The 19,672-nt window shown below is 51.7% G+C and overlaps 1 protein-coding gene across 1 annotated transcript in view; it reads right to left on the bottom strand.

Moving 5' to 3' along the window:
• Positions 1 to 2,085: 2,085 nt before the first annotated feature.
• LDLR (low density lipoprotein receptor) overlaps positions 2,086 to 19,672 on the bottom strand; it is a gene marked incomplete at both ends in the record, with an annotated part of 34,685 nt that continues 17,098 nt past the window's right edge. Inside the window, 14 exon segments of the mRNA XM_079702006.1 lie at positions 2,086 to 2,121; positions 2,766 to 2,923; positions 3,947 to 4,024; positions 6,337 to 6,456; positions 7,511 to 7,543; positions 7,546 to 7,698; positions 7,809 to 7,950; positions 9,354 to 9,493; positions 9,803 to 9,921; positions 13,167 to 13,394; positions 13,481 to 13,652; positions 15,312 to 15,437; positions 15,895 to 16,014; positions 17,727 to 17,849. Of these exon segments, the coding sequence (XP_079558132.1) occupies positions 2,086 to 2,121; positions 2,766 to 2,923; positions 3,947 to 4,024; positions 6,337 to 6,456; positions 7,511 to 7,543; positions 7,546 to 7,698; positions 7,809 to 7,950; positions 9,354 to 9,493; positions 9,803 to 9,921; positions 13,167 to 13,394; positions 13,481 to 13,652; positions 15,312 to 15,437; positions 15,895 to 16,014; positions 17,727 to 17,849 (1,748 nt within the window).

The raw sequence follows: 19,672 nt of genomic DNA, 5'->3' as shown, positions 1-19,672 counted from the left end.
TAGCTCTCCCTGACCAGGGATCGAACCCCCGCCCCTTGCATTGGAAGCGTGGAGTCTTAACCACTGGATCCTCCAGGTAAGTCCCAAGGGCACGGACTTTTATTCACTGCAGTGTCCCACACGCCTAGAACAGGACCTGGCACACGACAGGTGCCCATTGTTTATTGAATGAATGAACAAGCAGGAAATTTAGCAAAACCCCAACTCAGGGAAGCACCCAGCAGAGCTGCTCCCCAGCTGAGCACAATATCCCCGAGAGCCTGCAGCCTGCTGGAGCTCTGGGGAGATGTTCCCTTTCCAGATCCTTCTCCCGGGGAGTCTAGTCCCTCAACAGATGGAGGGAGCCAGAGAACAGAGGAAGAAAGCACTTCTGGTTTAGCCAAATACTTTAAGAAATTTAATCGATCACAGTAAGACATTCAGGCTATAAAAACATTCTATACAGTGGTTAAAAAAGCGATACCCATCCCGGAAAAGCAACCCATATATACAATACAGACCTGATTCTCCTGAAGAGCGTTGCGCACAGCACGCGTGAATAATCTTTTTGTACAGAAGGACGAGGCGTCTCAGAGACAGTTTCCCCCAATGCAGCAATCAGGGTTTGCAAAAATAAATAGATTTTTTATATACATATAAGTGATAAATGTTTCAACAAATATACAAAGTGCAAACATAACAAAAAGCTCCCATTGTCTGCCCGGGGATCTATTTACATGCTTCAGAAAGAGAAAAGGCATTCACAGCCTCCTGCAGGGCCGCCGTGTTCTGTGGTTGTACAGCAGACAGTCCCCTCAGAGAGTCTCCGTGGGAGGCTGACCCCTCCACTCCGCCCCCCGGCTCTGTGGTCACAAATGCGATACGTGTGTCAATTTCAGAAAGCATTCTTATTTAATAAGTCCCGCAAAATGCCCGAGCCAGGAGCATATCCTACAGGGTGGACCTGCCATGCACGTTTCAGATGGACCCCCCAGCCAACCATGACCAGCTTACTGGGGAAATGAACGGCTCGAGGGCATCTGCACAGAAGTAGAAACACTAGCCAGATAGTCTTGATCTTGATCTTGGCTTTGAAGTCGTGATCAAGCCGACCCTTTCCTCCTCACACGCGTCTCCCTACGTGCTGGGAGAGGGGCCAGGTCCTCACCATCACCGACCTGGACTCTCTCCAGCCAGAACGGAAAGCAGTGCAAAATAATAATAGACTGTCGACTTTACACAGTGTACAACTAAACTGAAAAAGTGCAAGGGGCAGGGCTGGGGTCCAGACACCCACACCCAGACAGAGAGGGACACAGTTAGAGGTTGGAGCCACCTATCTTCACGCACAAGGCAATGGGGTCTCAGGCACTTAATACATATTAAGGGTGACGGGTGGCTCAGGTTTTCCCTGGGGATGGCCGGGATTTTGGTGAATGAATAGGGCTCAGCGGGTGCCACCCCCAGAAGGCTGGATCCAGCCATCACCAGGGGCCCTTCCCCAGCATAAGGGGAGGGCAAACCCAGCTTGGAAAACCCTAGTTTGATCCTGACCTGTGGGTGGCAGAGCAAAGGCCAACTCTGGCCATCCCATCAGGCTCGGCAGGCAGAGGTAAACACGTTCAGTCCTGAGTGTGGGGCTTGAGCTAGAGGGCAGGTGAAGCAGCAGCCACCCGGGACCCTGTGGGTAGCAACTGCTCTGGTGCGTTCAAAGCCACTAGCTTTCCCGCTCCGTGTCCCTCCGTCCATCATTCCCTCGGGGGAAGAGCACGCCAAGGAGGAGAGAAGCTCAGAAACATCCCCCAGCTCGTCCGCCTTCCTCCTCTTTTCCTTTAAGCGTAAAGAAAGAAAGAAAAAATGCCACCCAAACCCGATCCGTGGGCGCTGTCGGAAGCCTGTTCTGCCTCCCAAACAAATAAATATATAAAACAAAGCTTTGGCAGACAAGGCAGACGGGCGCCGGGGCTGCAGCCACCAGCACTGCTTTTGGCGCCGAGGTCTCAGGAAGGGTTTGGGGCAGGTCAAGGGTCCGGGGAGAAAGTGTTCTTCCTGCCAGCGAGTGACCAGCGGCAGGTTCCGGGAAGGGACGGGACTCGAGGCAGCAGCTCACGCCACGTCATCCTCTAGGCTGACCATCTGTCTCTGTCAACAAAACGGTAAACGCCGGAAACCATCAGTCCAACATCCAGTAAACATGGCCACAGGCCACCTACGCCTCACTCCCTGCTGGCCCCTCCGGCCAACCAGCCCTCCGCATTGCCCGCTGGACCCACACAGTGGCCTCCCCCCGGGTCTCGGAGCTCCGCAACTTGGCCCCAGCCTGCTCCCTCACAGCCACCAGGGAGCACCGTGACCACCTGAGTCTGATCGTGTGGCTCCGTGGCTCCCACCTCATTCCAAGGGTGCTGCTCCATCTGCCCTGTCCCCTCCCCCACTCTCTCCATTCCGGTCACACTGGTGGCCTCCTTGCTCCTCAAACACACTAGGCAGGGTTCCGCCACAGGGCCTTTGCACAGGCGGTGCCTTCTGCACACCGTACACTCGCTGCTCAGGGAAGCCTTCCTGGCCACCTAAAGTTGCATCCCCTCCCTCCCAGACCCACAAACCACTCTCCATCCCCCTTCTGGCTTTCACCCTCGGACCTACGATCCTTTTGCTTATCCTCTGGCCCCGTCCCCACACCGTGAGAATGTCTGCTCTCTGGGGAGGACCTGGCCCTGAGGAGGCATGACAGACAGACAGACGGACACACAGGCACCAGCGAGATCCCAAGTGGCGCGGCTCACCGAGGGGTAGGTGTAGCCATCCTGGCTGTGGCAGATGTGGACCTCGTCCTCCGTGGTCTTCTGGTACACAGGGTTGTCAAAGTTGATGCTGTTGATGCTCTTAAGCCGCCAGTTCTTCCAGAGGAGGAAGGTCCCGAAGCACAGGAGGATGAGCACCGCTGCAGGGAGAGGGGAGAGATGCTGCTTTCAACTTGTAAAGGTTTTTATTCCGCATTTAAAGCAGTACTTGCCCGTTGTTAAAAAACAAAAATCTATCTATGAGCATAACAAATCTCTAGGTTGAAGACCACTGTGACTGCCTCACCCTCCAAATACCCAACTATTGTCAATTCTTCCAGTTTTTTTGCGCGATTAGTCACACGGGAGCCGCCGCTTTTTCAGAAATAGGACTGTTCTCTACATACGGGGCCACAGTGCACTCTGGTTCTGTTTGAACTTGGGTGGGGCTGGATCCTTCTTTGCATCCTTTATGGTGGGCCTTGGGGTGGTGCTTCCTGTCCCCTCCCTACCCCCTCCCCCAGATCCAGGGAACAGCCAAGGGCTCACCCGGCCCAGGTCTGGGAGAGGCTCGGGCTCTGCTGGGCCCCTGGCAGCCCCAAGGAAGGTAAGTGGCCCAGCTGCCAACCCACAGCGGACAGCTGTTGGGCACTTAGATCTCTCATCTCTGTGAAGGGACACCTTGAAAGGACTTTTTTCGAAAAGGAAAAATGGGTGTGATGCTGACCAAGCCATGATTGATGGGTGAGGGCGGGAAAGCAGAAATCTCCAAACTGCCCCCTGCACGAGAACCGCTCACCAGCAGGCGCCCCTGCTGGTTGCCCTTCCATCCCTTGGGTGTTGGTGAGGCCACCCATACTCACACCGGGGACCCTGACCCCGCCCCACCTCCCCCATGTGACACATCGACTGCCCCACTCTGCTCACTGTCAGCTCCGAGGTGGGGGGAATGTTTGTTTCTTTCAGGGCTGGGTCCCCAGTGCCCGGAAGCAATCTTGGTATACAGTAGGCGCTCAACTATATTTGTTAAGTAAATGAAGCTAGGAAGGGGGGCCCAGTGATGAACAGGACGTGCAGCAGGGCCACCCCATTCCTGGAGGAAAGGTGGACCACACTGGCTTACTGGGCACGGAGATCATTTTGCAGGAAACTGGGAACCAGGGGAGGACCGGCCACAGGCTTACCGATTGGGAGGACGATGTACAGTGCACCCACGCCCTGGGGCCTCTCCGCATCCGCTCGGCCGGCAACATCTCCCAGGACTGCGAGGGAGAAGGGAGAAAGTGAGGCCCAGATCCCCCGTGAGGGGCGGGAAAACACAGCAGGTGTATGATGACAACCCGCAAAGGAAAATGCCTGACGTTTCTCTGTGTCCTCAAACATTCAAAGGAACTTGGAGCATCTCCCAGGTGTGAGAGGAGCTGGGCTGGCTTCCTCCAGGCCCTCGCTTGTTAGCAATCGGGGTTATGGGATTTGGGGCAAATTTAAGAGGGTCCTTTAGCCTCACATTACAAGGCACTGGGGAAGGGGCTGCTGGTCCCTGAGACCAACACCTATAGATACATTCCCAGTGGCTGGTGAGGTCACTGGTGGAATTTTTCAACCTGCTTCTGCATTTGATGACAAGGAGTCTATTCTGGATGGGGCAGGGGCCAACTTCTGTCCCCATAATGCTCAGCAATCCCAGTGCCTGGGTTGCATCGCACCAAAGCCCCATAGTCCTGTGCCAGCTGTCCGCGCCTAATAAGAAATATTGGTGGGGGGGAACCTTATATAACCACGCCTGTGCACCTGGGCTGGACAACGTGAGGGGCCGTGCAAGTGAAAGTTTAAAGGCCTACAAACAGGCCAGTGAGCTGGGAAGACTGCACAAGCCACATCCAAGCCACACATACGCCGGTGAACAGTGATGACCATCTCTGGTTGTGTGAAAATCCCTCTGGGTTTTAATTCAATCCGCTGTCGCAAATGTTATGGACAGAATTTACATGCAGTTTTACACTTACGCATATTTAAGAAATCTTGTCACAAAAATAATTTAGGGCAGCAGCATCGGTGTCCTTGAAAAAATTTTCCCTTAAAAGGGCTTCTTTGCCAAATTCGAGAAGCCCTGGACGGGCCCGTCTGTGAAATAGTTTTTTAAGCAGTGGTCCTTCAAGTGAGAAGGGTTCTGGGCCTCCCTCAACCATATAGTTCCTGTTTTATCTCCTTTATGGTTGAACAAAGGATTCAGCTACTCTGAGGGTGGGGGGGTGGTGGGGGGAAAGTCTGAAACTTGCTGATGTGCCTTTTTTTTTTTCCTGGCCAGAAAAGTCTGAGCTCTGTTTCCGGGCTGCTCAAAAACAGGGTCGGGCGCCCTCTGCTGGACAAAGCAGCAAATGGTGGGCTCCAATTCACTGAGAGCCCAGCTCTCACCTCCTCCAGCTGGGGAGGTAGATCATGACCTTGCGGTCGGGCTAAGATGATGAGAGAGAGGCACTAAATTTAAAGGGGCCCCCCCAAACTCAGTAAACCAGTAATATTATAATGCATTGTTTTTTTGTTTTTCTCCTGTTTTGGCCACACCGTGCAGCATGCGGAATCTTAGATCTCCGACCGCCAGGGAAGTCCCTGCATTGTTTTTAAAAATCAAAATTAATGCTAGCGGGAATTCCCTGGCGGCCCAATGGTCAGGATTCCGCACTCTCACTGCTGAGGGCTCAGGTTCAATCCCTGGTCGAGGAACTAAGATTCCACAAGTCACACGGCGCGGCCAAGAAAAAAGAAAAGAAAAGAAAAATTAATGCCAGTACCTCATGGTGACCAAAATAGCAAAATTTTTAGGAAAACAGGATCTGACTATACACTTTGCAAGATCCTGCCTCACTGAGACCCGGGATCCGAGCAAACTTTATTTACTAGAACAGGTGGCTGACCCCACACGCCATAGTTTGAGGATTCGATTTTTTAAAAAAATACTGCATTAAAATATTATTTGAATCTTGGGTTTTTTGGTGCCCCCTTTATTTATTTTTTTAAATATTTACTTATTTGGCTGTGCTGGGTCTTAGTTGCGGCATACGGGATCTTCGTTGCCACATGCAGGATCTTTTAGTTGCAGCATTTGAAATCTTTAGTTGTGGCATGCGGGGGTGGGTCTTTCTTTAGTTGTGGCCTGCGGGGGTCTTTAGTTGCAGCATGCGAACTCTTAGTTGTGGGATGCGGGATCTAGTTCCCTGACCAGGGATCAAACCCAAGCCCCCTGCATTGGGAGCTTGGAGTCTTACCCACTGGACCACCAGGGAAGTCCCTGGTGCCCCCTTTAGATGCTGCCCCAGGGAGTGCCTGACCTGCCTCATGCTAGTCCTGGCCCTGTTGGGCAGACACCTGAAAAAGCCCATGTGATCCCCACTATTCCAGGAAGGTGGGTGGGCACTGTTATTAGCTCCATTTTATAGGTAGGGAAACTGAGCCTTCAGAGGTGCACAGGCCAAGCCAGAGACAGTGAGAAAAGGAGCCAAGACTAAATCCACTCTGTCTCTTCACCAACATGCTCATATCAATGAACCGGGGCCAGGGTGACCCCAGCCTTTACCTTGTTGGGACATCGTCACTGACTCTGCCGTGGTGAGCTCAGGACTGGCTGTGCGCTTCGGCCCCACGGTTGTTGAGTTGACCGTGGAGGGCCTCCAGGTGGTCACTGCAGGTTCAGTCTCTGAAAAAATAAACAGTTCCTGAGTGCCCTGCAGCCTGAGTCCCGCTGATAACTGCGCTGGTGATGACAACGGGTAGGAAGCAAGTGCCATGGGCCACAAAGAAATAACTGAAGATGCAGTGAAAATACAAACCCACTAATATCTATGTTATTATATTACACATTGTTTTTCAAAAGGAAGATTCATAAGTGTTACAGACACACTGGCCCCAAATAGAGACTTTCTCTAAGAGGAGAATCACTTCTCCCTCAGTGTCTGCATCTAAAATCAGTCCTGGGCTTCCCTGGTGGCGCAGGCAGTCGTTAAGAGTCCACCTGCCAATGCAGGGGACACGGGTTAGAGCCCTGGTCTGGGAAGATCCCACATGCCGTGGAGCAACTGGGCCCATGCGCCACAACTGCTGAGCCTGCGCCCTAGAGCCCACGAGCCACAACTGCTGAAGCCCGCGCATCTGGAGCCCATGCTCCGCAACAAGAGAAGCCACCACAATGAGAAGCCTGTGCACCGCAATAAAGAGTAGCCCCCGGGCTTCCTTGGTGGAGCAGTGGTTGAGAGTCCGCCTGCCGATGCAGGGGACACGGGTTCGTGCCCCGGTCCGGGAGGATCCCACATGCCGCGGAGCAGCCGGGCCCGTGAGCCATGGCCGCTGAGCCTGCGCGTCCGGAGCCTGTGCTCCGCAACGGGAGAGGCCATGGCAGTGAGAGGCCCGCGTACCGCAAAAAAAAAAAAAAAAATGAGTAGCCCCCACTCGCTGCAACTAGAGAAAGCCCGCGTGCAACAATGGAGCCCCAACGCAACCAAAAATAAACAACAACAACAAAAATTTATAATAAATAAATAAATAAATAAAATAAAATCAGTCCCTCCCCACCCAAGAGGTCTGGGAAAGAGAGAACTAGACCTTACAGGTGAACTGAGTCCATCTCCCTGCCAGGCACAGTGCTGATGCGCCCAGCATTTGAGAAAGGCCTTACAAGGGTCTCCTGTGGCCTCGCTCTCCCATTTGATGGATGAGCAAAGTGAGGGTCAGGAAGGTTCGGCTGCTGGGCCAACCCGCAAGGGTGGCAGAAGGCAGACTGGTGCCCCACCTGCAAGGCAGCTTCTCATGTCCTCGGCCAGCAGCATGCCGTCGGGGCAGGCACAGGTGAACCTGGGCGAGCGGGGGTTGATCTGCGGGGCTGGCAGACACAGGTACTGGCAGCCACCGTTGTGGAGGGCAGTCCTCTCACACCAGTTCACCCCTGCGGTGGAAAAGGCAGGGAGGCAGGGTGAGAACGAGGTCAGAAAATTTCTAGAAAACTCCAGAGTGCCGGCAGGGACGTGGAGGTGGGGGTGGCCATCCCATCTTTACCTCTCGGCTGCATGAGGTTGTGGAAAAGGACGATGTCCTCTGGAGACAGCAGGTTTTCTGCCATCAAATTAATGTCCGAGCCCGTGAGGCGGTTGGCACTGAAAATGGCTTCATTGACAATATCCGTCCAAAATACTTTATCCTACATGGGCGTTAAGGAAGATGACAGATCCCATCAACCATGGGGCTGGGACACAGACCACTGTCTCCACACCCCCTGAAGTTATTGGGGTTCTCTGGGGAACAAGCAGGGCTGGGTGGTAGCATCATTTCTTTTTTCTTTAAAAAAATTTTAATTGTGGGGACTTCCCTGGCAGTCCAGTGGTTAAGACTGCACGCTTCCAGTGCAGGGGACGTGGGTTTGATCCCTGATCAGGGAACTAAGATCTCACATGCCGAGCAGCGTGGCAAAAATAAAAATAATAATAATAATAATTGTGTAAAATACACATTATGTAAAATTTACCATCTTAACCATTTTTAAGTGTCCAGTTCTATGGCATTAAGTATATTCACATTGTTGTGTCACCACCATCCAACTCTAAAACTCTTTTCATCTTCCCAAATTAAAACTCTGTCCCCATGAAACACTCACTCCCCATACCCCTCCCCCAGCCCCTGGCGCCCACCATTCTACTTTCTGTCTCTATGAATCTGACTCCTCTAGGGACTCAAATGAGTGGAATCATACAGTATTTGTCTTTTTGTGCCTGGCTTATTTCACTGAGCATAATGTCCCCAAGGATCATCCATGTTATAGCAGGTGTCAGAATTTCCTTCCTTTTTAAGGCTGAATAATATGTCATTGGATGGATGGACCACATTGTGTTTATCCAGTCATCCACTGATGGACCCTTGGGTTGCTTCCAGCTCTTGGCTTTTGTGGATCGTGCTGCTTGAGCATGGGTTTACGAATACAGTTGACCCTTGAACAACATGCATTTGAACTGCGTGGATTTTTTTCAATAGTAAATACACGGTTCCCAGCTGGTTGAATCCACAGATGTGGAACTACAGATACCAACAAACCCTGGATATGGAGGACCGACTCTAAATTATACTCAGATTTTCGACTGTGTGAAGGGTCAGTGCCCCAAACCCCAAGTTGTTCAAGGGTCAACTGTACAGCAACATTCTTTAGAGCAGAGTTTCCCCACTGGGATGCTATTTAGGGCCACATAAGCCTTCCTGGTGGGCACCCCCTTCTCTTGTAGGGTGTTGAGCAGCATCCTTTTGTTTTCGCCTTGACTCACGGCTTGCAGGGATCTTAGTTCCCTGTCAAGGGATGGAAGCCGGTTCCCCTGCAGTGGAAGCGCTAAGTGCTAACCACTGGACTGCCAGGGAAATCCCTAATTCCTGGTCTAAGACCTCTTCATGGTCACCGGCAGTTTTCTGACCTAATCTGGGCTTGAAGGACTACACGATGTGTGTGGACCTGTTAGCAGGAGCGCTCGCGCCTTGTATGTAAGTGATGCTCAGTCAGCAGCACTTGACCATGAATTCCCGCAAGCATGGAAGCAGCGACCACTTGCCCCCGGCCCCCACCTCAAAGATGGCCAAGGAGAAGGGGTGCGCCAGCTTCTTCTTGTCCTCCAGCACGGTCTTCCGGTTGCCCCCGGTGACATCAATGCTGGAGATGGAGTGCAGCTTGGAGTCGACCCAGTACAGGCGGCCGCTGGAAAGATCTAGAATCCAAGACGGTGGGGGGGGGGGGACAAGGAGTGGTCACATGTGATGTGGGGGGCGGGGCTTGGGGCTTGGGCACGCTGCTCCCCACAGGAGGGAGACCCCCAAGGACCCAGCAGAGACGGGCCCAGGAAAGCAGTTCAGACCCCTCCCCCATCCCCACCCCCATGTGTGAGCCTGAACCACGTGCAGGTATGTGGGGGAATGGGAGCCGAGTTTCAGGTTATAAAATCTCAGGGAGGCCCGTGGCCATTTCCTCTTTTCCAGACTGTGCCTGACCCCCCAGGACCACTGTGCCCCCAACATACCCAGGGTGATGCCATTGGGCCACTGGATGTCCTCCGTCACCAGTGAGTAAACGTCCACGCCATTCAGGCCCCCCTTCTTGATCTTGGCGGGGGTTCCCCAGTCCGTCCAGTACATGAAGCTGGTGGGACAGTGGGAAGGACAGACAGGAGGACATCAGGGAGGGAGGCTCTGCCCACCTGGAAGAGCTGCTTGCCCCTGAAGCAGCCAGGCCAGGACTCCCAGTCGTTTCTGGGGAGACCCTGGATGGGTTCTGTCTGCTTCCCTGACCTTGCTGCCCTCAAGGCCCACACCTGGTGAAACCTGGCAGGGTTTGGGCGACCTCTGAGAACAAAGGGAGGTTTTCATTCCAATGTTGGGACTGGGGCCCTGGAATCTGCACCCTGAACACTGCTTTCTAAGGGCTTTTATAAATTTTGGGGGGTGGTAATTTTTTGGCTTTTTAAATACATATATATATATATATATATATATATATATATATATATATATACATACACACACACACACACACACACCCCTACATATACATACATGTATATATACACACACACACAAAGAGAGATTTTTTAAATTGTGGTAAAACACACATAACATAAAATTTAGCATTTAACCATTTTTAAGTATACAATTCAATGGCATTAAGTACATTCACACTGCTGTGCAGCCATCATCACCATCCATCTCTAGAATTTCTTTTCTCCCCAAACTGAAACTCTCTCCCCATTAAACACTGACTCCCCATCCCCCTCCCCCAGCCCCTGACACCCACTCTCCTACTTTCTGTCTCCATGGATCTGACTCCTCTAGGGACTTCGTATAAGTGGAATCATACAGTATTTATCCTTTTGTGACTGGCTCATTTCACTAAGCATAATGTCCTTAAGGTTCAGCCATGTTGTAGCAGGTGTCAGATTTCCTTTTTAAGGCTGAATAAAGTTTCACTGTATGCATATACCACATTTTGTTTATCTAATCCTCTGCAGATGGACACTTGGCTACTGTGAATCATGCTGCTAAGAACACGGGTGTACAAACATCTGTTTCTGTCCCTACTTTCAATTCTTTTGGATCCATACTTAAAAGTGGATCTCCAAGGGCTTTTATTTTCTTTCTTTCTTTCTTTTTTAAATCTTAATTTATCTTATTTTATTTATTTATTTATTTATGCCATATCCTGCAACATGCAGGATCCCCAACCAGGGATCGAACCTGTGCCCACTGCAATGGCAGCTCGGAGTCTTAACCATTGGACCGCCAGGGAAGTCCGTCCAAGGGCTTTTTTTTTTTTTTTTTTTTTTTTTCCGGTACGCGGGCCTCTCACTGCCGTGGCCTCTCCCATTGCGGAGCACAGGCTCCGGACGTGCAGGCTCAGCGGCCATGGCTCACGGGCCTAGCTGCTCCGCGGCACGTGGGATCCTCCCAGACCGGGGCACGAACCCATGTCCCCTGCATCGGCAGGCGGACTCTCAACCACTTGCGCCACCAGGGAAGCCCCCTCCAAGGGCTTTTAAACATCTGAAAGAGATGCTCAGGCTAACTCGCAAGTGACCTAATACAAATTAAAACTACCCTGGAATACACCCTCCCCATCATGATTACAAAGATGGAAAACCCTTTGGTGAGAGTGTGGGGAAACGGGTCCTAGGGTGCACCTCTGGTGGGAGGGCCAGTTTCACAGTGTTTGCTTGGAAGGACAATTTGAGGCTATGTCCATGTATGTACCCTAAGACCTATTTGTAATCCAAATACTAGAATGTTATCCTGCAGATAAACTGCAGCGACTCACCTTCAACGGCATTCAAAGGTATTCATGGCTACTTTGTATGAGGCAGGGGGTAAAAACCTAAATTTCCAGGGGCTGGATAGCAGTTTAAATAAATCATGGCCCATCGGGTTGGCAGGGAAGGAAACCCATAGGCCAAATGAAAGAGCCAGGTAGGGGAGAGAATTCCATGCCATTGGGGGTGGGGGGAAGAAACACAAAAGCAGAGCACGTGGGGACTCCCTGGCGGCCCAGTGGTTAAGACTCTGAGCTTCCAGGCACGGGTTTGACCCCTGGTTGAGGGAACTACGATCCCACAAGCCACGCAGCGAGGCAATCAATCAATCAATCAATTAGTAGCAGAGCACACAACACGCATCTAAGTGGAGCGTGTGGGACTTCCCTGGTGGTCCAATGGGTAAGACTCCCCACTCCCAATGCAGGGGGCCCGGGTTCAATCCCTGGTCGGGGAACTAGATCCCACATGCATGCCGCAACTAAGAAGTCCGCGTACTGCAACTAAGACCTGGCGCAGCCAAATAAATAAATAAATATTTAAAAATAAATAATAATAAGTGGAGTGTGTCGGGGAGGGTGTCTCTCTCTGCTGGCAGTAGGGTGGACCGGGTGACCCTCCACCAAATGAGAGCATTAGTCTTGATTGATGAGGACCTGACACACCCACCTTCACGCCAAGGGGGCTCTGTCCGTTCTGAGCCACGGACACCATGCAAGGACAGTCAAGTGCGCCTTTGCCAACATTTTCTCCCTGAGGCCCAATGCTCCCTTTTCTCCAGTTATTTCAGCCAGAACATCCTGCCCATCCTGGGGTTGTGAAATGCCACACATGATGTACCGGGGCAGCTGGCGTGTGCTGCAGGTGCAGGGTACGTGTGACAGAGGACAGAGGCTTTCCGCCAGGGGACAAGGGTCCCTGGGGACACTGGAGCTGCTGAGTCAGCCACGGGACCTGCGGACCCCGAGGAGGGTGGTCCACAGGCGGTGATCTTCACTCCCCTCCTGAAAACTGTCAGTCGGCTAACACTGTCCCAGAGCGTTTTTAAACATCTCTGCAATCCTGTCTTAGTGTAGGATACTCTGCCGTATAATACTACATCGGAATTTAAATTTCTAACTTCTAACAAGTGTTCATTTCTAATATAAATTTCTTTTTTTGCCGCACCTCCCGGCACTGGGATCTTAGTTCCCCTACCAGGGACTGAACCCACGGCCCCTGCAGTGGAAGCACGGAATCCCAACCACTGGACCAGAAGTCCCTCTAATATCAATTTAAATCAGTATTTAATCTCTGATTTTGGATTCCATTCCATAGGGCAGGGCTTTTCAGGGTCTGATTCCACCTCAGGTGACACAGCAGACATGGTGGGGCATCGACCCCCAGGGCCCCCCATAGGATGGGTGGGGAGGCCCACATTCTGGGCCCTGTTCTTTTCTGACCTCGAGAGCATCCCGGGGTTCGGGACAGCCCACACCCAACTCAGTCTGGTCTACCTCAGCACAAACCTCCCCCCACCTGGAGCCCTAATTGGTTCATGAACCCCACCCGTGTTCTTCGTGCCCCCAGCCCTGGGAATACCCACCCATGGACGGGATCCACCACAATGGCCCGTGGCTTGGAGCCTTCCTCTTGGAAGAGCGTCTTCCTCTTCACGCCCTTGGTGTCGGCCACTGAGACGGTGCCCAGGATGGAGTCAGTCCAGTATATGTTGCTGTGGATCCAATCCACTGCCAGCCCATCGGGGGCCTGGAGACCCTCGCTGATGACGGTGTCGTAGGAAGAAAAGCTGGGGGCTCTGTTGATCTGGGCGCTGAGGGGAGAGGAGGAGAGTGTCAGCTCCAGGGGCCCTCAGTCCACTCAGGGACTGGGGCCGCACGGGGCGGGGCCCAGGCTCACCTGTAGATCTTCCTCTGGGACAGGTCGGACCAGTAGATTCTGTTGCTCGCCACCTCCGTGTCCAGGGCGACCACGTTCTTCAGGTTGGGGATGACACTGGTGTATTCGCTGCGGTCCAGGGTCATCTTCCTCACTTCGTGGCGGTTGGTGAAGAAGAGGTAGGCGATGGTGCCTGGGGAGCCAGGAAGGGCAGTTCAGGAGAGTGAAGGGGACCCTGGCCTCCACTGTCACCCTGCAGGGTCTGACTGAATCAGGGGAGACACCAGGACGCCTGCCTGGGGTATGAACAAAGTGGTTCTGATGCGGATCGGGGAGGACACGGTAAATGACTCACTTCAAATGCAAACTAACCAGCCCACAGCCCGCCACATCCTTTATTGGGGTCTCACAATCTTGCCCACTATCCACCTTCCCTAGTCACCCCAGGGACAGGTGCCAGACAACGAGGGCCAGCATCTATTCCCCAGAGACCACTGAAATTATTCAAACTCGCCTGTTCCTTCCCATAGAAACCACAATAAAGGCTCTCCCACACCCCCGGTTTTCCCCTCACTCCTTCTGCCTTCTGACCACTCCTGCTGCTTCCCCGGGTGGCCCCCCCATGGTGTGCTATGCCCCTCCTCTTGGGATCTGTGAGCAACAAACTGTCTTTTCAGGGGCAGTCGTCTCCTGGTCTGTTGGCCTCACCATAGCTGCATAATAGTAAAACCTACATTTGAAAACACCTGGGCCCCAGCATTTTACATTGAAGAACATAAAGGTGAAGAAATGATCATGGCAAATGTAAACAGAGTGATTCCTAATGTCGGGGAATTCTGCTTAGTGCTTTTCCTCCCTTTTTCTCTCATTGACCCTCACACTCCTAAGAGGCAGGGGCTGTTGTCAACTCCCTGTACAGATAAGGGGATTAAGGCTCAGAGAGGAGAAGTGACTTGCCCAAGGTCACATGGCTAGTGGGTGGCAGAGCTGGGATTCGAACCTGGGTCACTTTGACTCTGGGGGCTGTGCTATAACCATGACATCAATATCCACCAACACACCGAGCCTTCTACAACTGACCCCCCTCAGAATATCCCTTCCCACGACACCATTCCAGCTGGGATGGCATCTGTAGGGACTTGAACCTACAGAATGGGATGAAAATGAAATCTCAAATCCTGGAGGGCTTCACACACGGGGATGTGACAGAGGGAAGCCAGGGAGCCATCAAAGGGATGACGACTGAGAGGCCCTAGGGGAAACAGCTCTAAAATATTTCTGCAAAACTGGTCCTCATTTGGAATAACACTGCAAGAGCAGAACATGATAGAAGACAAAGGATGTTTGGGTGACCTGTCAACTTCACCAGGACAGCTACGCCTCCAAAACCATGGGATCCCTTGATTTAGGTGATTCTAAGAATTAGTGCACGGTTGCAGTTCTAACCTAAAGGTCAGGTAGAAGAAACTCAGTGATTTGTACTATTTTGTTTCATTATGAGCAATTATATTTTGGTCTCTTTTCAATGGATTTACTTTTTTTTGATATAAGTTCCTTTAGCTGGAGGGGGTGCAGGCTGTTCAGGCCATGGCTTTCCATTTCTTGTGCCCTGAAGCCCCTCATGGGACTGGGGGCTACAAACCATCCCCCACGGGATTGATCTGCGTCTTCAGAGAAGCCGGACAGGTGTGGGCAGCTCCCTAGCCCGATTCCTAACTAGGCTGTGGTGTTCACCTACCAGAGGCCTCCAGACCAGATGGTCTACCCCCGGGTCACTGCAGTCAGTGCAAAGTTCAGATGATAAAATTCCCCACCATGTTCGCTCCCCGTCCCGCCCCCTCCCTGCGCTCACCCACGGCCTTGCAGGCCTTGGTGAGGGGCTCCAGCTGGAAGCCCTCCTCACACTGGCACTTGTAGCTGCCCTCGAGGTTCACGCAGAGCTGGCTACAGGCGTCGGGGTCCTGACACTCGTCGATATCTGCGGGATGGAACACAGAGAGATTTGGGGCATCTTCCCCATAGGGCGCAGATGGAGCCATGGGCTCTGACCAAAGGCCGTGCATCCCAGTGGCAAATGGGGGACAGCTCATCCCCTCTGGGGAAGACCTCCAGGGCCAGGGACTCTGACCAACAAAATCTTGGAAACAGCCAAGTGTCACCTCTAACAGTGACCCCGACCTCACCATTCACCTCAGGGCACAGCCAGCAGGGCCAAGCTGAGGCAGCTGAGATTTCTTTCTTAATTATTAATACCCAAAGGCCAGAAGCAAGTGCTCCCTGAGAGCCAAGCCGGCGACAGTTGGCCCGTGCACCTGGCCTCCTACCAGCCCTGTGCAGAGGGGACGGCGCCCACGCCCACTTAATGGATGGGAAAACTGAGGCTGAGGGCTTGACCTCCCCCATGTCCAGGTAAAGGGCCGGGGCTCGGGAATCACCTTCACATCTGTGCTTGTCCACCAGCTGGAAGCCCTCAGGACACAGGCACTCATAGCCAATCTTGAGGTCGTTGCAGATGTGGGAGCAGCCGCCCTTGTTGTCCAGACACTCGTTGGTCCCTGTGCCAGGTGGGGGATGGGGACCGGTCACACTCTGGCATCCAGCCACCCTTCTCCCGCCACCCTGTGCTATTTCGCCGTCATCATTATAATCACCACAATGACTGTGCAGCTGCAGAAATACCATGACTCCTAAGAGGACTCAGCCACTGTCACGTGGGACGCCATGGAAGAACAATGAGGATGTTATAGTGAGTGAAATAAGGCAGGTATAGAAGGACAAATACTGCACTATTCCACCTCGAGGCCCCTACTGGAGTCAAACTCATAGGGACAGCAGGTAGGATGATGGGTACAGAGGCTGAGGGAGGGGGAGGGGGAGTTAGTGTTTAACGGGGACAGAGTCTCAGTTCTGCAAGATGAAATCGTTCTGGAGATGGATGGTGGGGATGGTTGCACGACAACGTGAATGTACTTAAAACACTACTGAACTTCACTAAAAATGGTTAAGATGGTAAATTTTATGTTTTTTTAAACCATAATTACAATTTTCTTAATTATAAAAAATAAAAGCTGGGGCTTCCCTGGTGGCGCAGTGGTTGAGAGTCCGCCTGCCGATGCAGGGGACACAGGTTCGTGCCCTGGTCCGGGAGGATCCCACATGCCGCGGGGCAGCTAGGCATGTGAGCCATGGCCGCTGAGCCTGCGCATCCGGAGCCTGTGCTCCGCAACGGGAGAGGCCCAGCAGTGACAGGCCCACCTATCGCAAAAAAAAAAAAAAAAAAAAAAAAAAAAAGCCACATACAACTTCCTATAGTTACATATATTAACCCATTTAATCCTCCCTACAACCCTAAAGGCAAGGGAACTACAGCTGGGGAAACTGAGGCACAGCCAGATTAAATGACCTGCCCAAGATCACAGCGCTGGACTCGAACCCAGGGCACTCAGCTCCAGAATCTATGCTCTTACCCTCTATACCAGGCATAGGCCAAAGCCAGCCCTCTACCTGCTCTTACACAGCTAAGAAGGGTTTTTTGTTTGTTGTTGTTTTGTTTTTGTTTTTTGTGGGGTTTTTTTGCGGTATGCGGGCCTCTCACTGTTGTGGCCTCTCCCATTGCGGAGCACAGGCTCCGGACACGCAGGCTCAGCGGCCATGGCTCACGGGCCTAGCCGCTCCACGGCATGTGGGATCTTCCCGGACCGGGGCACGAACCCGCATCCCCTGCATTGGCAGGCAGACCCCCAACCACTGCGCCACCAGGGAAGCCCCTAAGAAGGGTTTCTACATTTAAAAATAGTTGAAAAGAAAAATAAGAATCAAAAGCAAAATGCTATTTCATGAAAAAGTTCTATGAAATTCAATTTTCTGTGTCCATAATAAAAGTTTCCTTGGCACACAGCCCCAAGCATTCATATGCAGTTGTATGCATTTGTATGGCTGCTTTTCTGTTACAATGGCTAAGTTGAAGAGCTGTGACACAGACCTTATAGCCTATAAAGTCCAAAATATGGGTCACAGCACTGCTAAAACTACACGCATTGCATCATTTGATCCCCAGCAGCCCTAGGATATGGGAGCAGTTACTGTCCCATTTTACAGCTGGGAAAACTAAGGCTTAGAAGCCAATCCACTTATTCCTCAGCAACCCCCCCATCTGTCTCACCCCACAGCACTTGTGGGCCTGGGTGGGCCAGCCCCTCGCAGCACCGCAGCACCCACGTCTGGGTCCCACCCCTGCTCTGCCAGCTGCCCGCACCCCAAGGCTCACCGCACTCCTTGAGGGGTTCGTCCGACCAGTCCCGGCAGTCCCTGACTGAGTTGCACACTTTGTCCAGGGAGATGCACTCGCCGCTTTCGCACTTGAACTTGTTGGGTCCCTCACATAGACTCACTATGAGAGCCACAGAGGAGGATCAGGTGCTTCTGTGCAGCAGGAGCCCACTTAGTGCTTTTTATTAATATGATAGCTTATTCATGCAAGAATAGATGCAAACGTATTTGGTAATAAAACAGAATAATTATTGAACACCTGTGAAGCCTCCACGCAGCTTAAGAATTAGAATGTCACCAAGAGCAGGGGCTGGGAAACTCTGGCCCACTGCCTGTTGGTTTAAATAAAGTTTTATTGGCACACAGCCCTGCCCATTCATTTGCATACCGTCAGTGGTGGATTTCACACTATAATAGCAGAGTCCAGTAGTTGTAATTGAGACTATGGCCCACAAAGCTGAAAATACTTACTATCTGGCATGTACCATTGGGCCCTGACGGAGACTATTATAGTGGTCTTTGCCATTCCGTCCCCCTACTCTCTGCTATCCCCAGAGGTAATGATAGTCTTGAATTATGGGTTTACCATTTCCTTATTTTTTCATTAATCATTCTATCAAACATGTATGAATGAACAATATATTGTTGAATTTTGCTTGTTTTTGAGTATGATATAATAAGTGTACCCAGTAAATTCCTGCAACTTCCTTCTTGCTCCCAACCCCAAGGTTATGAGGTTTGCCTGGGCTGCAGACAAGGGCTGTAGCCTCATTGTCTCAGCTGTATGGTATTCCACTATGTGCCGTTTAAAATTATTTCCATATACCCCTGTTCACAGCAGCACTATTCACAACAGCCAAGGGGTGGAAGCAACCCAAGTATCCATCCACAGATGACTGGATAAACAAAATGTGGTCCATCCATACAATAGAATGTTATTCAGCCTTAAAAAGGGAGGAAATTCTAGCATCTGCTACAACATGGATGTACATTGAAGACATCATGCTCAGTGAAATAAGCCAGTCACACAAAGACAAATACTGTGTGATTCCACTTACATGAGGTCGCTAGAGCAGTCAAATTCATAGAGACAGAAAGTAGAATGGTGGGTGCCAGGGGCTGGGGGAGGGGGATGGGGAGTGAGTGTTTCATGGGGACAGAGTTTCAATTTGGGAAGATGAAAAGAGTTCTGGCAATGGATGGTGGTGATGGTTACTTAGCACTACTGAACTTGACCCTTAAAAATGGTTAAGATGGTAAATTGTATGTTAAAGGTATTTTACCACAATTAAAAAAATATTTTGGGACTTCCCTGGTGGCACAGTGGTTAAGAATCCACCTGCCAGGGCTTCCCTGGTGGCACAGTGGTTGAGAGTCTGCCTGCCGATGCAGGGGACATGGGTTCGTGCCCCGATCCGGGAGGATCCCGCATGCCGCGGAGCAGCTGGGCCCCGTGAGCCATGGCTGCTGGGCCTGCGCGTCCGGAGCCTGTGCTCTAGAGCCCGCGAGCCACAACTACTGAGCCCGTGTGCCACAAATACGAAGCCAGTGCGCCTAGAGTCCATGCTCCGCAACAAGAGAAGCCTCCATAATGAGAAGCCTACACACCGCAACAAAGAGTAGCCCCCACTGGCTGCAACTAGAGAAAGCCCACGCACAGCAACAAAGACCCAACGCAGCCATAATAAATAAATATATATATATATTTTTTAAATTAATTCTACTGCTGATGAACATTCAGGTTGCTTCCAGTGTTTTGCTGTTAGGACAGTGCTGCTCTGCCTGTTCTAGAGCTTCTCTCCCAGTGCAAGTTTCCCAGGAGCGGAACTGCTATGTTGTAAATTCAGCAAAGTGCTTTACATGGAATCGTACTGTGCATGTAACTCTGAGCTCAGGGACATGAGCTCTGTACACTCCGACCACATTAAATCTCACAGTCCTGAA

This window comes from Hyperoodon ampullatus, assembly GCF_949752795.1.
Source record: "Hyperoodon ampullatus genome assembly, chromosome: 4".
Classification (NCBI taxonomy): Eukaryota; Metazoa; Chordata; class Mammalia; order Artiodactyla; family Ziphiidae; genus Hyperoodon; species Hyperoodon ampullatus.
This window is presented reverse-complemented; position numbering and strand designations above follow the sequence as displayed.